Source organism: Cynocephalus volans, chromosome 4 (assembly GCF_027409185.1).
Source record: "Cynocephalus volans isolate mCynVol1 chromosome 4, mCynVol1.pri, whole genome shotgun sequence".
Lineage (NCBI taxonomy): Eukaryota > Metazoa > Chordata > Mammalia > Dermoptera > Cynocephalidae > Cynocephalus > Cynocephalus volans.
Window position 1 is genome coordinate 143006033 of NC_084463.1, and position 20367 is coordinate 143026399.

General features: G+C 51.2%; 1 protein-coding gene across 1 annotated transcript in view; it reads right to left on the reverse strand.

Moving 5' to 3' along the window:
* Nucleotides 1-10776: 10776 nt before the first annotated feature.
* Nucleotides 10777-20367, reverse strand: part of ALX4 (ALX homeobox 4) — a 38239-nt gene continuing 28648 nt past the window's right edge. Inside the window, exons 2-4 of the mRNA XM_063095907.1 lie at nt 19121-19431; nt 12664-12792; nt 10777-11106 (exon numbers count right to left, since the gene is read on the reverse strand). Coding sequence (XP_062951977.1) covers nt 10777-11106; nt 12664-12792; nt 19121-19431 — 770 coding nt within the window. The remainder of the gene's footprint in view (nt 11107-12663; nt 12793-19120; nt 19432-20367) is intronic.

A 20367-nucleotide genomic window follows, 5' to 3' on the forward strand; every position in this document is an offset into this window, starting at 1 on the left:
AACGAGCAAAGGAGTTGCCAGTGAATTAGGAAGAAAACCAGAAAGATATCTGTAGTATAGATTGTGATAAATTAACAATGCATATCATAAACCCTAGAGGAACCACTAAAAACATTTTTTTAAAGAGGTATAACTAATAAGGCAATACTGGTGATGGAATACCAAAAATATACTCAACAAAAAGAAGGTAGGAAAGGAAAAAGAGTGGACAAAGAACAAATGGGACAAGTAGAAACAAAAAGCAAAATGGTAGACTTAAATACAAGCATACCAGTAATTGCATTAAGTGTAAATGACCTAAACACTGTAATTAAAGGGTGGAGATGATTGGGCTGAATTGAACAACAAGAGCAATTATATGCTGTCTATCAGGAAAACACTATAAGGCACAGTTAAGTTAAAAAAGTAAAAGGGTAGAAAAGATGTATTATGTAAACATTAATCATAAGAAAGTGGAAATGATTATATTGCCAGGGACAAAGAGGAACATTTCATAGTGATAAAGGGGCCAATTCATCAAGAAGACAGAACAGGGTAATCCTTAATGTATATTCATTAAATAAAAGTGTTAGAAAATATATAAAGCCAGCAATAACAGCTGAAATAGAAATAGAAAACCCACAATTTTATATGGGTGTTTCAACACTCCTCTCAGTAATTATTAGAACAAGTAGATAGAAAAACCAGAAATACATAGGTAAGCTAAGCAGTAGTATCAACCACCTTGGCTTAATTGACATTTATAGAACAATTCATCCACCGTAGCTGAATATACATTCTGCTCAAGTGCACATGCAACATTCACCACAAATGTGTTGCACCAAAAGTAAGTCTCAATAATTTCAGAAGAACTGAAAACATAAAAAATATGTTCTCTGACCTCAATAGAATTAAATCAGAAATTAATAACAAATATCTGGAAAAATCCCCCCAAATTGAAAGTTAAATAACATTTCTAAATAATGCATGGATTAATAAATACACAAAGGAAATTAGAAGTATTTTGAACTGAGTGAAAATTAAAACATTGTATCCAAATGCAAAGGATGAAGTACTTAGAAAAAAGGGTGATCTATGGCTTGAAGTGCTTAAATTAGAAAAGAAAGGTTTAAAATCATTTAAGTTTTTACCTTAAGAAACTAGAAAAAGAAGAGCAAATTAAGCTCAAAGTAAGTAGAAAAAATAAAGATAAGCAGAAATCAATGAAATAAAAAGTGGAAAAAATCAAAAACTGGTTCTTTGAAAAGATAGCTGTTCAAGGAAAAAAAGAGCTAAAATGCAAATTACCAGTATCAAAAATCAAAAAGATGCCATTGGTACAGATTCTAAACATATTTAAAAGGTAGTACCTTGCTATGGTTCAAATGTTTGTGTGCCCCCAAAATTCATGTGTTGAAACTTAATCCCCAGTGCAGTAATACTGGGAGGTGGGGCATCTAGGGGATGATTAGGTAATGAGGGCTCTGTCCTCATGAATGGGATTAGTGTCCTTATAAAAGGGGTTTGAGAGAGCTCATTTGTCCCTTCTGCCATCTGAGGACCCATAGAAGGTGCCATCTATGAGGAATGGGCCCTCACCAGACCTTGAGTCTGCTGGCACCCTGATCTTGGACTTCTTGGCCTCCAGAACCGTGAACAATAAATTTCTATTGTTTATAAATTACCCAGTCTAACATGTTTTGTTATAGCAGACTAAACAGACTAAGACAGAAATATGAACACCTTTATAGCAATAAATTCTGCAACTTAGGTGAATGGACGCAATCCATGAAAGACACATTTACAAAACTGCCTGAAGAAGTAGAAAAATCTGAATAGCCCTGTATCTGTTAAAGAAATCTGTAATTTAAAATGTCCTGCAAAGAAATATCCAAGTCCACATAGTTTTACTGGTGAATTCTATCAAAGAAGGAAGAAATAATACCAATCTTACTCGAATTCTTTTCAGAAAATAAGAGGGGAGAAAGTATGTCCCAGCTCATTTTAAGTGGCCATTATTTCCCTGATACTAAAGCCAAACAAAAACATTATAAGAAAAATACAGACACATAACCCCCATAGACACAAAACCCTTAACAAAATATTAGCAGATGAAATGCAGCCATATGCAAGAAGGATGATACAACATGACTAAAGAATATAAAGTTGGTCTAATTCATAATAATTCATCAGTATAATTCATAATAGAATAAAAGAATAACCATATGATTGTCTCAATAGATGTTGAAAAAGCATTTAACAAATTCCATACCCATTCATCATTTTAAAAAAAAAGTAGAAAACAGAATTCACAGAAATACTTGCACACAAATGTTCATAGTGGCTTTATTAATAATAGCCCCAAACTGGAAAGAACTCAAATGTTCAACAACAGATGAGTGGATACACAAATTGTGGCATATCCATGCAATGGAATACAGCTCAGCAATAAAAATGGCAAACTACTGAGAATACAACATGGACTGAATTGTGCCCCACCCCCAAATTCATATATTGAACCCTTAACCCCCAGTGTAACTGTATTTAAAGACAGGGTTAAATGTTACAGAGGTGATAAAGGTTAAGTGAGGTCAAAAGTGTGGGTCCTTAATTCCATAGGACTAGTGTCCATATGAGAAGAGAAAGAGACACCAGAGCCCTCTCCACGTGTGCACAGAAGTGCCGTGTGAGGACCCAGAGAGAAGGCAGTCATCTGTAAGCTACAAAGAGAGGCCTCCCTTCCCAGAAACCAGATTTCCCAGTTCCTTGATCATGGAACTTCCAGCCACCAGACCTGTGAGAAAATAAGTGTCTGAGGTTTAAGCCACCCAGTGTGTGGTTTTTGTTATGGCAGTCCAAGCAGACACTGCTCACCACCGGATCCCTCACCACACCCAACCCCCTGCCAGTCCCATAAATAGAATGTCAGGGGTTCCCAGTGCTTCACAGAATGGTGACACACTTTGGGAAGCAGTAGCCTGGCCTCTGGCAACCCTCCCTTAGCCACTTGGATGGAATTCAACCCCTTTTGGCCCTTCCCAACTTCCAACGTGCATGATTCCTACCATCTGTACAGCTCTTCACTATTTTCAAATATTTTAACTCTTTTAGACTTCATAATCTCCTTGTGAGATAAGCAGGAAATAGTTATACCCATTCTATGGTGAAAAAATTGAAAATAAAAGCATTTTAGTGGCTTGCCTGAGATAACAGCTAGTATGCTGCAAAGTCAGTTCTTACGCCCAGGTCTCCTGTCTCTCACCTGACCACATGGCTTCCTGGCCAGTGCTTTTCCATGCTTTTGTGTGGACAGAGCTTTCTGTCCAAACCTATCTTGGAGAGGAGGTATGGACTGCCTTTGTGTTTCATCCTTCTTCAGGCTCTTACCCATTTCCCTGGTCCTCCCAACACTCACTTACACTCATTTTTTTTTTTCCTTCTCTCTCTCCCCGCAGTGCAGCTTGTCCCCATTGTCATAGCAACAGGAAGCCCCTCCCTTTCCTGAAGAGCCCAGAAATGACAGAGGTACATTGTGGGTAGAGGACAGAGAAGGGATGGGGAGGGGGCTTGTGATGCAAACGAAACAGAAATCCCCGGAGGCCTGGCAAGTACAGTGTATCCTCTGCACATCTCACCACGTCCTGCCCGGGGCTCCAGGGGATCTCATGCAGGCACCAGAGTGGGTTTGTTCCCAACTAGTTAAGGCAACACCTTAACACATGGTGTGCACATGGTTATAAACTGAAGCTCCTTGTGGAAGTTCACTCTTCCTCAAGCCTGTTGGTCTGTGTTGAGCTTTAAAAAGGAAAAAAAAAATCTGTTTGGAATCACAGAATTCTTGGGAAAATTTCAACTCTCACACCCCATTGTCTTCTGGCTCTAGTTCGCATCTTCTCACTGTGAACACATAGACAGTTTGCAGTCAGCTCTATTTTGGGGAACTGACTATTTGTGGAGGGCCTATTGTTCTTCAGCTGCTGAGCATGCAAGTCTGGACCTGTGGAAGGACGAGTACCACCACCACCTCACTCTTGGCCAAACTGAGGATTCTGCTGTTACACTGACCAACCAGCTCCATGGCGCCCTGTGGTTAGCAACATTTCTTATAGTAAGACCTGGAACAATGGGGCTGGGGATAAGCTGAAGGCAAAGAGCAGTTTCTTTTGGGGTTGGCACCAAGGCACAAAAGAAGCTATCCGCAGATTGCCCCTGCAGCAGGGGTTGAGAGTGGAGGAGTGAGGAGTGTGAGGATCGTCCAGGGATGACTGGGAGAAAGTGGGATTTGAGTCCAAGCCAGGTGGAGAAGCTCCCAACTAAACACTATTGGCCACAGGACCCCTTGAGCTATCTTGGGGAGCTGGCTTCTACTGGCCCAATCCTAGGAACATTAAATTAAAAGACCAGTCTTCCTGCCGTGGCTCATCATGAACACATGTGAACCCTGGAGGAACAGGGTGGGTGGGGTCCATGGCCAAGCAGAGACTCTGAGTTCACTCTAGGCTGGTCTCTGGTGGCCCAAGTCAGCTTCCGGCTCTCTCTAAAAGGACTCCCTGAGTGTCTTCTGATCCTCCTCCTCCCACCCTGAATAAAACATCATCTCCTCATTCCCACCTTCCCATTCATTCACTCCATTACTCAGTGAACCTATTCTCTGGTGCATCCAGATGGGAACACAGCCCGTCTCCTCTCAGAATCTTTTAGGCACGTGGGGAAGTCAGGCAGATACATAGATAACTTGTACAGTATTACATGTGCTGACATGGCATTGCAAAAAGTTCTATGGAAGCAGAGAACGGGCCGCAGTTGACCTTGGGGTAAAAATTGGAGTGGGGGCATGAAGAAAGGGCTTCACAGAGCCTGTGATCATTTGGACGAAACCTTACAGAATGACTAGGAGTCTGCCTGGTGGAGCAGAGCCAGGGAGGGGAGAGGGGAGAGGCTTTCTAAGCAGAAGAGATAGCAGGTCCAGTGATGTGGATAACGGGAGGTCCCAGATGGTTTGGGGAACAATGAGCTGTGCTGGGCAGCCAGCCAGCCAAGGGCTGAGCCACGGTCAGCAGTCAGAGGAGGCCCTGCTGGCCTTGTCCTCCCCAGAGTCTGCCCAGAGGCCCGGGTCCCAGGGATGGGCTACCCAAGTCACTGGTGATGCCTAAATGGCCCCATTGGCCAGTCTTCTCTTTTAGCTGCAGCACTCATCTGGACTCTGCGGGATTTGGGGGTTGCTCAGCTCCCACAGGAAAGAGCAGGAATGTGAGGTAGAGACGGCATCCCATGGCTTTCCATATGGTTTGCACATGGCTTTTCCCTCTCTCTGCTTCAGTTCCTGCCCTGTGACTTGCTGTGGAGAGCCCAAGTGCCACCCCGACCCTGAGCCCTAACATATGACAGGTATAAATTTTTAAAACAAGTTCCCACTCAGGCCAACCCAAAACCCAGTTGGGTCCACAGTGAATGTGAATTTCCTCCCCCCAGGCATCATATCTGAGATGTGGCTCCAAGAAAGCAAGGTTCAAATAGTTGCAAAGGGAGGATGAAAAGGAGTCTTCTATTAGCCTCCCAGCTGGGAGTTGGAGGGAGATGACTCAGGAATAATCATCCTTCTCCATGTCACTTTGTCGCATCAGCTTAGGAACCCATGCACATATACTGTCCATTAAATCTCTGGTCCCCAAGGCGGAGCACCAGGTGAGGACAGGGCTTACTTCTATCCTTCAGATGTAAGAACTGAGAGTCAGCTGGTTTGGTCAACAGAAATGACTCTCCTCTGTGCATAGGGGTCCCTCGGAGCTACCTGCCTATTCCTTGAGTCACCTCCATGCTGGAAAGCAAGGAAACACCTATTCTGCAGCAGAACCTGGGTTCCTCCCTGCTTCAGAGTCTGTCTTCAGAACCTCACTTTAGAAATCATCTGGCCACCCCTCCTGCAAGGAAAGTTCCCCTGGCCACTAAGTAGCAGAGCTGGGACTAGGACCTGCCTCTCCTGGAGGCCTGCCTCTCCTGGAGGCCTGCCCTATGCTCTTGGTGCCAAGCAGCCTGGTCCACATGCCCTGGTTCTCCTCCTGCTTCCAGAACAGCCCCTGGAAACAACAGTCTTCGATGACATCGAGGGGCTGACAGTGTTGGCTGTGAAGGCGATAAAGTGTAGTCTGTGTTGAGCACACCCAGTGCAGGGGAGGACAGGAGCTGCTGCTGTGACCCTCTCTGTTGCCTGAGAAGTGGGCTGTGATGCCCCTCCCCCAGCTTGCCTGCCATGCAGGCAGGTCCTCTGGGGCAAAGACGGGGGTGGGGCCCTGTGGCCTAGCCCCTCTCAGGCCACGCACCCTCTCTTTGTGCAGGAGCAACAGCAGCCACCTGTTGTTAATCTAGCCCTGGTAATCCATGCTGTACTGTGTCAGCAGTTCAAAAGGGCACTGTTAGTATTTTTTGCCGACTTCAATTAACGTGAGATTTCAGAGGCCCCTCTGATCACATTTCATCTGTCACAAGTCAGGAACAAAACAGACAGATTCCAGTTGAGAGGAGGAAGGAGAAGGAGTTTATTGCAAACAACAACAACCAAACAGAAAGTTTAGGCTGTGCCCAGCAAAGGCTGTTCCGCCAGGCCCCTAGGCTCCTTCTCGTCACCGTCCCTCCCCTCCCGCAAAAGATGTAAGTGCAATAACTTACTTTAAAAGGCAAGAACGTTTCTTTTAATATTTTGCTATAATGTAGTTACATGGTGGTATAAGGCAGTAAAACTTTATGGAACCGACCTCATTTTTTTACATTTTTCTGATTTTTTAATGTATTTTTAATATATATTTTTAATATTCCACCCCAGGCCATTAAGCTAAAGGAAAAGTTGCATTTATACAGGGTTAAAATATCTTACAATGAGAACAGTAAGTATCGGTTGAGGTCCCTGTTCCTTCTAGCACTCAGCTCTGTTTCTTTAACCACTGCACACCCAAACAGGTTATTAGACATTGAAAACTGTCCTTCAAAATCAGTAGTATAAAGGCCTAGCTCTATGTTTGTAAGTGAAGGGGGAAGAAAGGAGAGGGCGAGGTTAGGTCATGTTTTGTTCAATGCCATCGATATTGTCCAGTGGAAATGCCTTTCCTCTCTACAGCATCCTCGCAGAAGTGAAGTGGGCTGATGTGACTTTAAGAAGTAGGGTTTTGTCATTTTTGAATTGTGTGGTCATGGATGATTATCCTGGGGGCCAGTTTGCCAACCATCCTCCCCCAGCTAGGCCCATGTGCCTTTGCCTGACAGTCAGGGCCATTAAACAGACCAGGAGCCCCAGAGGGTCTTTCAAGTCCTCAGAGATATGGTGTCCCCACAGTGTAGCCCAGACAGTGAATGACTGTGTGGCCAGGGTCCATAGTAGTTTTCATGGAAATGTCCTTTCTGTCTACCCAGCCAAAATGACAGGAGGTGGGGCACAGTGCTGGGTCCACTGTGGTCACAGCTATGTGTGCTGCCCACCCACCTCTCTCCTGCTGCCCCTGCCCCCTTGGTGACTTTGAGCTGACATGCCACCACGCTTCCCACAGCTGGAGCATGGTAGTGAGAGCTGAGAATCAAGTATAGTTAAAAGGATTCAAGGAAAGTTATAAAAGCCCATGTCCTCCAAGTGCCATTTCAGACTTGGAGACAAGCCTCTCTGTGTGCCCCCTGGGGCCCTCTGGTCCCTGCCCAGGGGGCAGTGGTGGCACCTGGAGGTGGTAGCAGCACCTCAGTGTTAAGCCTTGGCATGCTGAGGCTTGTTCTAGTGGGGACCGAAGGCTCTCAGTGTCAAGAAGCTGCCCGTCACCTCATTTTAATATCATTTCATTGCTGCCTCTGTCGAGCGAGATCTTAGGCAGGTAGCCAAAGGAAATCCTCAATTCTGTTAGCTTATTCACTTAGCAGAGAACCACACCACAGGTGGACTGTTCTCTCACCTGCCCGCACAAGACCCAGCTCCTGAGGAAGCAAGACAGCCACGGAGAGGTGCCCACTTGCTTAGTCACCTGGGAGCCGCTGCGGCAATGCTTCCTGCCCCACAACACAGAAGGCCTGGGCCTAGCCACCCATTGGGAAAGAACCAGTGTGCCCAGGCTCTCTCCTGGAGAACTGAGCTGCACAGCAGGTGCACGTGAGGCAGCCCCAGGTGCCCGCTGAGGCGGTGGCTGTCAGACCCCAGGCTCATGCCCACTTGCAGCTTTGCCTCAGGGCAGACACTTCTCCACTCGGGCCTGGGTCTTCTCTGTTGTGAAGGGACTGGACTAACAAAGGGTTTCTAAGCTGCCTCCCAACTTGGTGGTTGTGTGATCCTTAGAGTAGTCAGGCAAGCCCTAGAGGGCCGGGAGGGATGAGGCACAGAGGACAGACCTGGGAGTAGGTAGCTCCCTGTGCAGAGGTGAACAGCGACGTTCTGCGCTGGCATGCTTAGTCACAGACTTCGTGGCTGTGTTGATGGGACAGGTGGCCATTGCCACAGAGCCTTCTTCCAATGGAGGCTTTTTCTTCTCAAGCTCTTGGGTTGAAATTTGCCTGACTTGGATCTAGCCCAGGCAGAAAGCGGACACATAGAGGAACTGAGCACCAGGAGTCCCTTCGAGAAGAATCCCCTTGAAGTCCTCTCTCTCCCTTCCCTCCTCTTCTGGAGCTGTCCTGGTTCTCCTCTTTGTACTGCTTCTGTCACGGGTGAGAAAATACCTGCGGTGAAGCTTCCTGCCCTGTCCTCTCCCGGCCCCTGGAGCCCTTAAGAAGGAAATGGGGTAACTGTTCCCAGCCTTAAGCTCTTCTTTTCCCTTGCTAGGTTTTGGGGAGTCTGAGTTATTTCAGTGAACTGGAAAAGGCTTCCTGAGAGTCACTCCAAGATCCTCAAATATTTGAAACACTTACAGCCAAGTCTTGAAGAACATTTAATTCAATGTCCAAGACCCTTTTCACCTCTATAAGATCAGTTTTGGAGCTATGGTTCACAGAGGCCTGATGCTTACTAAGGGAGGCCAAAGCCAAATCCTTCCCTAGTCTTGTCTCCAGAGCGGATGAGAACACGGGGCAGGGGGAGACTGTGGCAGGGGCTCCCGGGAAGGGGCTGTCACTCCTCAATGCCACGGCTTCCCTCAGTCCAACCCAAGACGCTGTTCTGTGTCCAGGACCCTGAGCCTAGTGGGCCTGGCCCTCCCCACTGACAGGAATCCAGGCAGAAGGTAGAAAGGCAAGTGCTTCTCCCAGGGGACACTGGCTGCAGGGCCTCCCAGGGGTCTGTCAGGCCTGCTCGGGCAGTGGCTGTGTACTAGCAGCTTAGAGGAGGCTGAGCCTGGTGTCACGCCACACTGCAGGTGGCAAGGCAGGCAGGCAGGAGCCCCCTTCCCACGGGTGGGAAACCTGGCTTTGGGAGGGTATCCTGCCACCCACACCTGCAGCTGAGCAGCCGAGCTGGAGGAGCCCAGCCCCGTGAGACCTTCCAGAGGCTGGAGAGAGGGGCTGAGCCTTCTGATCCCTAGGGAAGAAGTGTCAGGGCAGGCTCGCTGAGACAGTGTGGATGGTTCCAAGGAAGAGGAAGGCACTCCCCCCAGCTTGCTGTGGGAGGCTCTGGGCAGCCACGATGTTGCACTGGACGGTAGACGAGGGCAGTCCGCCTGGGGCCATGGAAGGGCCATCCTGCCTGAAGGCTGAGCATGGTCATGTGTCCTTGAGCAAAGCTGCACATGCTCCTGACCTTGGCTGCTGTGGCCCCAAGCCCTCGCATGTGTGTTCCCAGGTGTAAGTCCTTCCACCACAGGACCCTGCTGAGCAACCGACTGGCCAGGGCAGGGTGGGGAAGGCAGAGGTACCTCCAGATCCTTCTGGGCTCCAGCACTGACCGGGTGAAGAACAGAGCTGCCCAGACCTCCCCTCTATAGTGGATGGCAGGCGGGCAGGAGAGTGCCTGAGTCCCTGCCCCACCTGACTGTCTCTCTGTGGCCTTTCTTCTCTCCTGGGAGCTCTCCTTCCAGCACCGTGTTCTCAGCTTCCCTCAGGCATGGCCCCTCCCATGCAGTGTCCACCGAGGACCAGAGCCTCTGGGGTATGAGGGGGGGCTCAGGTCTCCCCTGGGGACTGGCCATCCCTCCAGGTGCCAGCATTGCTGGGTGGCAACAGGACTCTTCAGCCCCAACTCCTATCGTCCTCTGCCCACTCCCTCCAGGTGTCTCCAGCACAGGAGATGGCCAGGATGCATTCAGAAGGCCCGTCACACTGTGGCCACTCAGAGTACAGGTGAGGCTGGGGCCTTGGATCCAGGAGGTCAGATTCCAGGTGCTTTCAGGAAGAGAACAGGAGACGAGAGGGCAGGAGCCAACCTAGCAGGGCAGTCTGTTCTTCGTACACAGTCACTGGCCTGGTGACCAGGGAGCTGCACAGACAAGGGAAGGATGGACAAAACTGGACTGTTGATGCTGCTGAATCTGGATGGGAATTTATCTTTGACTCAGGGTCACATTGGGCAGGGTGGAGGGGCAGGAGGAGGGGGAAAGGGCCTTCAGCTTATAATGGATGCAAAGCTGCAAAACTTGGCCACCTGGCATCTCTACTGCCTCTGGCCAGGAGCAGGGGCTATGGCCTCAGTACCAGGGAGGGATCGGGGCCTGCTGCCCCCTCCTTCCCAGCAGTCCATGGGCCTTGGACATCGGGCGGCTGAAAGTGCTGAGGGTCAGGCTCCTGGCCCAGGCCAGGTTCCTAAGAGGAAAGTCGAGTGGGAGGCTGGGGGCCTGGAAAGCAGGGGCGTGGCCAGGGCCCCGAGGTGGGGGAGGGCACAGGGATGGGACGGGAGGTGCCCTGTCATGTGGCCCAGGAGATGGCCGCACTGTGCTCCTTGGCTTTCATGCGGAGGGCCGCGATGCTCGAGGTCTTGCGGTCGGGCTCGCCATTGAGCTCGTAACCATTGAGGCCTGGGCTTAGGCCTGCTGCTCCAAACAGGCTGCCCATGTGCGTCTGGCCCACATGACTGCCAGCCCCAGAGACACTCAGGAAGTCGGTGACACCGCTGGCCCCCGAACCAGGGGGGTGGGCATGAGGGGACATGCAGGCAGGCACCGGGTCACAGGGGACCACGCAGGCTGGCACTGGCGAGGCAGCTCCATTGTTGCCGATCCAGGATGGGTTCTGAATCTGCAGAGAGAGAAGGGGGAGAGGTCACAGGCTGGCTGGGGAGGGGGGTAGTTGGAAGGGGCTTTCCCATCCCCCCAGATGACCTCTCCCCACTGCCAAGTCCATCATTGTAATGAACCACTCTCGAGTGTTTAGCCTTGGTGGATGCCCAGATACCCCTGGGGGTGGTTGTTTTGGCACCTCTGTTCCCAGGGCCAGGCTAGCTGCAGAATGAAGCCCAGTGGTAAGGCCTAAACTCCAAACTTCATCAAGGGTCCAGTAAAAGGGCTACCCTGGGGCGCAGCTGCCCTTAGCCGAGCTGGCTTCCTGATTTTAAACACAGTTGTACTGTCTCTCCATCTGTGGACAGCGACTGTCTTGTTCACCTCTGACTCCTCCATGGGCCTGGAACATCTGTAGGTACTTGATCAAGGTGAGCTGACCTCAACTCAGAGAGTTTTGGCATTGTGGACACAGGTTCTGGGCTGGCAAGTTGTGGTCGTGGAGGGGCAGGGGTAGGAAATAGGAGCCTAAATCCTTCCAGAAGCCAGGGTCAGTGGCGGAGGTTCCAGGGACTGAACTCTTGACGGAAGGGGCCATGTCAGGAGTGACAGAGAGCCGAGGCTGGATGCCCACATACCAAGACAGTGGACAGGGTGCTCAGGCACTGGGCGGGGGTTGAGGTGGACATCTTATCTTCCACTGGTGCACAAGTAATTCCCTCCCCAGCTTCCACCTCCGGGCGCCCATCTTCCTCTGCCCTAAGCATTTTTGAGGAGGTAGACCTGGGGTGTGGGGAAACAGCTTCAAGGAGGAGACCCGTGCACCTCTCACCTACGTGCATGGGATTCTCATGGCCCACCTCCCCCGAGTGTTTGGAGTGCACTCAGGGAAGGTACTTAAAAGCAGAGTGGGGAGGGAACTCAGCCCCCAGACCCCAAGGAGCACTCTAATGGCAACCAGAACTGCTTGCAGATTGGCCACACCACAATCCTCCCACTGGCTCAGGTGATGAGCACTGGCTGGCTCTCACTGCCGCTCTTGGAAGAGATCTGGGGTGTGGGCTATGTGGAGCTTCAGGTGAGAGGCATAGCAGGGTCCTGTGTTGGTTTTCTCCCCACAGCTGTGAGTTCAGGCAGCAGAGAGCAAGGCCAAGGAGCCAGGGCTAGAGTTTCATCCTTGGGGGACAGAGGGAGGCTGGGTTTGGGGAGGGGGAGAAGGGAGAAAGTGAAAGAATGTGGTTGGAGCTGATGCAGATGGTATGTGTAGGAGACACCCCACATTCCTCGGCCTCACCTCCAGGCCTGGCCCCTGACCCCTGCCCCACAAATCCTGGGGTGGGGGTTAGGGGGGACAGGGCTAGTCCGAGTGGGGAGCCCAGAGACCATCTGCTAGCATGGCACTGGGACAGGGAGAAGTAAAGGAAGCTGAGGAATGCCTGTGCCACCTGGAATGGGACTGAAGGGCAACCTGGAGCCGTGAGTGTCATCTCAGGGGACTGAGGCTCTCCTCCGAGGGACCCATTCTCAGAGTGTGAGGGCTGGGAATGGTGGAGGGGCAGCCTGGGGCAGGACTCACCTGGGCATAGTTCTCAGCTCGGGTGAGCAGGGGCAGCTCATAGGCAGTGGAGAAGTGGGTTCGAACCTGCTGCATCTGCCCAAAACGCTCCCTCTTCCTCCACTTGGCCCTCCGGTTCTGGAACCAAACCTACAGGACAAAACAGTTGTCACCAGGTTCAGACCCAACCTGGAGACCTTGCCTTCAGGCAGTGCAGACTGTTCCCTTGGGTCCCCAGTAGCTGCAGTGCATGTGTCAGGGCCATGGGACCACAGACAAGGGTCAGCTTCAGTCTTTATCCTCAAGAGCTTACAATCTAGAATCATTGACGCTGAGTTGGGAAGGTATCTTATCCCCAACTAGCCATGGGCATGATCTTGGGCCAGTAACTTCATTTTTGAAAGCTTCAGAATCTATAGCAAGTGTCACACATACGAAGCAAGTCACTGCTCCTCGCTTAGCAGTCATCTAATCAACCCCAATATTGGAGCAGCCTAATTCTCTGTGGGTCATGGACAACAATGGAGAATCTGCTAAAAGCTGTGAACGCTCTTCCAGAAAATCGTTCTCCTAGACAATCACATCCAGTTTTGCCGGTTTTCCAAAAGATCCATGGCTCTTTAGGGCCTACGTATCAGTACAGAGTCAGGATTCCTACCACCCTGCATCCTCTCTGCAGCCTTCCTGTTGGAAGCAAAGTCTCCCAGCTCATAACTCCCACATGTTAAAATGAGTGAGGCCTTGAGGGATAATGGGGGCTCTGCTGGACAAGAGATAGTCAGGAAAGGCTTCCTGGAAGAGAGGGCTGGAGCTGGGCCTTAAATAATTGGCTAGAAGGAGGAAAGCCCAGGCCTGAGTTTAGAAACAGCAAATCATGTTCAGGAGACCCGAGGAGGCCAGTTTGAGGGACGTGATGGGAGAGAAAGAGTATGGAAGCTGGAATCAGATTGTGAAAGCTTTGAATGCCAAGAGGGGTTTGCCCTCGGTGCCATCAACAGAGGTGGCCGCTGCAAAATCTTGTGCAGAAGAGTGGCCTGATGCCGAGAAGGAGTAGAGGCCCACCTGTCACTGAGCATGGGGGATGGGACCTAACAGAGAGGAGAGGTCACTGAGTCAGGTGTATGTGTGCGCCAGAGTCTTTGGTGGTGGGAGTGTCGGGTCCTTTTCATTTGCAGGAATAGTCCTGGAAGGCTGAGAACTTTCCTAGAGCTCATGGGCAAGAGCTCACCTTGGGTCCTGCTACCCCTGCCCCTTGACTTGGGATCTCAGAAGGAGGTGCTGGGGGCAGGAGTAGCCGGGCAAGGGAGAGTGGAGAGGGAGGGATCAGCTTCTAGACTGCGAATGACTTCCGGCTGAATCAAAGGCAGACCTGGATGCTCCCCAGAAGGAGATTTCTGCCAGCTTAATGTGCACCTGCCAGCTGACTTTGCAGACACAGATGCAGATGGGCACACCCCAGCAGCACCCATCAGCAGCCCTGCAGATGGGGAGCACAGGGCTGAGACAAGAACCTTGGCTGCAGAGCTGCAAGAGGCTCAGTCAGGCTTTTTCAGGCCCGGACACTGAGAAAGCCAACTTCCATTGGGTGCAGTTCCCGCTCTCTGGGTGGAAACGCTTCTCTGTCCATCACGATCAGCACTGCTGCCTAGCTAGAGGTGGGAGCCTCCGAGCTTCCTCAGGAACCGCTTCAGGAGGCGTGGTCAGGCCTCCCCACAGAGGAGGGGAGGGGAGGGATGGTGGGAGGTAGGGATGGTAGGGATGGTGGGCTTCTAGGGTAGGGATGGTGGGAGCACTGGCATTGCCAATGGCCTCAGTTTCTACATCTGTCAAGTGGGGCCAATATCTGTACTGACATCTTCATAGGAAGAGCGCCTCATAGGAGCAGCAGGGGACATAGATGGGAAATGCAGTCACATAGTTTTTAGAGAGCTTCACATTTGTTTATTTATAGCTCCTGACCTTTTTTGAGGTCTGCTAGAGGAAGGAGGTCAGAAAGATGGGAGATGCACATCTCATGTTAGTGTGGGGAGGGGGTGGGGGCCTCATGTTAGTACATTTCTCCCTCCTGCTGTAACTCACTTCCTATCCCAGTACGTGAGCATGAGTGTACCAGTGTGCACACACACGCACACGCACACACACACACACACACACAATGTGCCTGCCGACACTTCTCTTGAGGTCCCTCCATTCCCCCTCGACTGTGGAGCAGGAGGAACACTCCTCCTGTGTCCTCTCTGGAGACTGGCTTTCTCCGGGCTTGGGGTCTTGGCCCCTGCCCCGGAGCCTCCTGGGGCCCCTTTTCCTCAGGGGCTCCTAGGGCCTGGGCCCAGGCCGCCCACTGGGAGCCAAGGGCAGATGGGGTCTCCTCTCTGCATGGCTGAAACGGGATCCCGCTTTATCAGTGGCCTGGAATGGGAGGCTGGGGGCAGGATGAGCGAATGAATCAGAGGAGCTTGTTTTCATTTCATGTTTAATTTCCTGCAGGCTTAGCTTCGTCTTTCCGCTCCTTCCTCAGCCTCCCAGGGTTTTCTGTGGGGGGAGCCGGGGGGAGGGGAGAAGCCCACGAGAGGCATCAGGATATATGGCTTTGCTCTTTCTTTATGTTGCTGCCACAGCTGGGGGTTCCCTTGTGTCTCTGTGGGCTCCAGGTCCCCATCATGGGATTTTGGGAGCTGTCACTGCCAACTCTGGAACAGAGGCTCCAGGCTGGTCTGGGAGAGATCTGGGGGGGAAAAGGAGGTGGCCAGTGTCCAGCACGGGGGTCTAGTATGGAGAGGAGGAGCGGTGTGGGGAGATGGAATGTGGGCAGGGGGCTGGCTGGAGCTGAGCGTGCAGGAGGAGGAGGAGGGTCATCTGGGGAAGACAGATGGACAGGCGGGGGAGGGGCGAGCCCAGATAGCGCTGTCTTTGGGGAGGGAGTGGAAGAGGGTCAGGCCGAGGGATTTATTTGAGGCTGAAGATGGAAATGGTGAGAGGTGAAAGAGCGGGCGAGGGGAGCAGGGCTGCCCACTTCCTCCTTCTCAGCAAAGTCCTTTGTCCTGGAGCCTTACTCTGCGCAAGGCCCTAGCTTCTGGCTCTGTCTTTTATGCCCAGAGCAAGACTTAAGCTAAGTTAGTCTGACTGATCTCCAGTATCCTCACCCATTAATTGGGAGGTGGCAGGTGTATCCTCACATGCATGGGTCCTGAGACTTGGAACATCCTTCCATTTCTGAGCCTGGAACCCATCAGGGCTCTTCAAGCTCCCCTCCAGATCCACACCAGCCCCACAGCCCCGCTTCTGTGCCCCAGAACTCTTCAGTCACGGGTCTGTCTCCATGGTGCAACCCCAGAGAGGACAGCTGACCACAAGGTCCCAGCTGCTCTCCCATTCTGAGTGTCACACCCCAGGACCACCCCGCTCCCAGGCCCACCCCTGCCTGGGCTCACTCAGCACGGGCCTCTCCCAAGGACCAGGCTATGCAAGGAACCAACTGTCTTGGCGGAGGCCTTGCTAACCACAGCCCATCTGGGGCCAGGGCGGGGTGGCCCAGGGCGGGGAGGCCTCTGTCTTATTGTCTTCAGACACCAGCTGTGGAGATTGGAATCCCAGACAGCAGAGAGAGGCCCCTGCAGCCCCCTGGAGCAGGGCCAAACCCTAGGCTTCTTCCCAGGAAAAGTCCATCTTGGGGTCCTCATCACCCCCTCCTCATCCCTACCTCCACTCTACGCCAGGCACCTAGCTTGCTGCCAGCTGTGTATGGGCCCAGAACAAACCAGCAGAGGCAGGCAGGGGGTTCCATCACAACCTCCCCAACCCTCCCGCCCCCCAGGGCACTGCCAGGCCCAGGGCTCAACCAGAGGTCTGACGCACATGAAGATCCCACACACCCTGCTGCCTTTATATAAAGAAAAGTCTCTGAACAATCTGGCATGTATCCTGGCACAGCAAACTAAAGTCAAAGAAGCCCTGGCTGGAACTCAGGAGTCCTGGATTTCAGTCTCGGCACTGCTACTGAGTCACTGCTGTTAACTTCAGGCTATCAGTTTCCACCTCTGGGCCTCTTCTTTGTCAATCAAAGGAGAAGAATGGGTGATTCTTTCTAGCACTAACACACTGTAATTCTATGATCCTCCCATTAGATGCTAAGATAAGCAACACATCTGGGTTTCCCTTTCTGTCTTGGCTGCCAGGAAGCTCAGGTTTGAAGTTTGTACTCAATGGCAACTATGATCCTTAGCCTAGATTTTTTTTTTTACTGAATTACCTTCCCATTTTATGGGAAGTAAGTAATTTACCTTCCTATTATTTTTGTTCCTAGATTAAAATAAATTTTTCATTGTAAGCTACCTCAACTCTGTCTTGGAAGTAAACACAAGGATGTATGTATGTGTGTGCAGAGAACACTCTCTTTCAACCACCTGGTGGTGACTGAAAAATCCTATATGTGCCTCAGTGTCATTTCCATGTTTTATACTGAAACATCCTTCATCCTTCTTTCAACATTCAGTGAATTCTGCTCCAGGGCACTCCCATCCATTTGTTAGGAAGCACATGTGCACACACACACACACACGTGAACAGAAAATGAACCAGTTTGTCCCATACTGCACAACACCTACAGGGATGTCCCATAACCCACCAACCCCTTTCTCCACCTACTCCTGCAGCTCCTCCCATATCCACTGGCTGGAGCTGAGGCCGGATCCTGAAGTTCCTACCCAGACGCAGACATGTGAGGTCACGTGGCTGGTTATCCCGACTCAAATGAGACAGTGGGCATGAGAGGGCTCCTGGAATCACAGGAAAGCCCCAGCTGCTCTGCCTTCCTTCTTCAAACTTTCACTAGCAACTGGAGGAGAGTGAAGCACCAGCCTGTCCTCAGGGAACTTACAGTTCAACCACAGGTCTCTGCAGAATCACTGCGCAGCTGCAGTTTCTGGACAGCAACGTATCTACTGACAACCATTAGTCCTTTTTCATGTTAGCTGTTTTGGATGAAAAAGTTTGGGGCCTACATTACAAATGCCTCTACCTTATTAAACAGAACATGGTTAAGACGATAAACTTTTCATCGATACCTTAGAACCACTCTGAAGATCCTTCAGTGAACTAACACAACGGTGCTCTTGAGGCCTGCAGAGGAACTCAGAGATCTTCATCCTGACACTGAATGGCCCAGACTGTTGGGCTGCACTGTGCTGTGCTGATTTTTAAAAGAAATTCCTCTTCGCCCTCAAGCTGTCCATTTCCCTGGCCCACTGGAGGGGGGAAAACTGCTATATGACAACACTATATTTGCTGTTCCTAGTATTCTCTGGGTTGGAAAGCAGACAGCATATTTGTTTTGTGTTTAACTGAAGCTTGAACTTCAGTGTGTGAATTTTGTCACCTGTATTTTGGTACTCAGAGGTCCTTGCTTTCTTCCTGGTTCTTTCTTGGCTATGATTTCATACAGGGAGAAGGGGACACACCTCTTCAGACAAAGGAGGTCAGTTGGTCCACCAATATTTACTTTTTGTCCTTGTTGCTCTGACTTTGGCCTTCTCTAATTGGTGGGAACAGAGTGCTGAACAACCAGACAGCATCTAACCTCAAGGAACTCACATTCTAGTGGGAGGAGACACACAAGTAAAATAATTAAAGCCAGTCATAAATTCTGTAAAGAAGATAAAATAGAACAATGTGGTAGAAAGTGAACTGGTTTGGTTGCATTGTGTGGATATGAGTTATGTTGGGTTGGGTTGACTTGTGTTCTGTTTGGGTTGAGTTGTGTTGGGTTAGCTTGGGCTGCATTGGGTTGAGTTGTGTTGGGCTGAGTTGAGTTGAGTTGGGTTGAGTTCTATTGGGTTCGGCTGCATTGGGTTGAGTTGTGCTGAGTTAAGTTGAGCTCTGTTGGGTTGGGTTGAGTTGAGTTGTGTGGAGTTGGGTTGAATTGTGCTGAGTCCCATTGTGTTGTGTTGGGATGGGTTTTTGGTGGTTGGGTGGTAGTAAGAGGCTACTGCTTTAGCCATCATGGTCTGGAAGACTTCTCAGAGGAGCTATGTTGAGTTGCAACCTGAAAGGAGGAGGAGGCAGCCATGCCAGGCAGAAAGAAGAGCTGGATTGTTCTTTGTTTCTGTCCACTGGGCTGCCTGTTTCCTGTCTAAGAGACAGGCCTTCCAGAGCAGAGAACAGTCATCCTCCTCCACGAAAGGGCAGACTCTCATACCGTGTGTAGCCCAGAAACAGCTAGCAGCCTTCCTGCCCATCCAATGGGGGTCCTCACTTTTTTGCCCCCTCCCATAGCACAGAGACCCGATATTAAAGTGGATAAAAGCAGAGTCGCTCTGGTTGGAGCAGGGCCATGAGGGACAGGCTGGGAGTCCCCACTCTCTCAGCCTCTCAGGCTCTCAGTGGACTAAGGTGTGGAAAGCCTTGTTGTAGTTGGCTGCAGCCAGAAGCCCGAGGGCAGGCCTTGCTATGCCACCCCCATGCCCAGGCAGCCCTCACTGACCTGCACGCGGGCCTCGGTGAGGTCTGTCCTCATGGCCAACTGCTCCCGCGCGTACACGTCTGGGTAGTGGGTCTTCTGAAAGACCTTCTCCAGCTCCTCCAGCTGGTAGCTGGTGAAGGTGGTACGGTTCCGCCGCTTCTTGCCCTTGTTGCTGTCTGAGTCGGCCTTCTCCAGTGGGCTGGGGAGGTCGGCACTGGCCCGGTCCTGGGGCCCCTTCACCCCAGCCTCCTTTACACCAAGGTAGCTGCCGTCCATCCCCACGGTGTCAGAGTCGGGTGGTAATTCTGGCTCACCAAGGGAGCTCTCTTTGGCTGAGGGGGAGGAAATAAGGTAAGAAAATAACGTCTGAGCCAGGCAAGAGAGGAGGGGGACTAGGGCTGCCATCCTTGCCTTGCCCCTCTTAGAGGCACATTGGATATCAGGTCAGGAGACTTGGGTTCTAATTCCTGCTTGCCATTCCCATGCTGTGTGACCTTGGGCAAGTCTCTTCCCCTCTCTGAACTTCTTTGCTGTCATCTTAGAATGGGTCCCTTCCAGCACTAATGTTGTGTGGGTTGGCCAATCTGACTTCTATGACATTTAACCCCCACCTCACTGACCCTGACTTCTTTGGGACTTCTTTTCCAGGTTGCTGACCCCATGTCTTGGCCTCCCTGGGTGGAAGGGAAACTCATTCAGCAGCCACATCTGGCCCCACATGGCTTGGAGGTGAGGAGGAGAAGCCCACATTGAGGCAGACAGGAATGCTCCTCCTTTCCTGGCCTGATCCCATTGGAGTTCAGAAGGAGCTGTGGGACTGTGCCCCAAGAATCCAGTGCTTAGGGGTCACATCCCTCTGACCCCCACTCTCCCCCAACACACACTGTCCTCATCTATTGTCCAACAGAGGGGTCTTTCTTCCTTGGGGGTGGGCAGGATTGAGGCCTGGGCCACATTTCCTTTTCCAAGCAGTGTTCTGACCACTGTTCACTGCCACCGTCCAGGCACCTCTCTTCCCCAGCATGGGGACACCTGGGCCCCAGTAGATTCATGTGAGCACAGCCGGCAGCTGGGCCCACAGCCACTGCCATCTCACAGAATGGGGTTGCCCAGGCCGGTTCCTAGAGGCTCAGAGCTGGCAAAGACTAGTCCACCCATCAGGTCAAGGAGGAGGAGGTGGAGGCGGGGGCGGGGGAGGGCAGGGTGGGAAGAGCTTCTCTATGTCCAAATAGCCAGGTCAGCGTCCAGTGCAGCCATGCTCGCCTCAT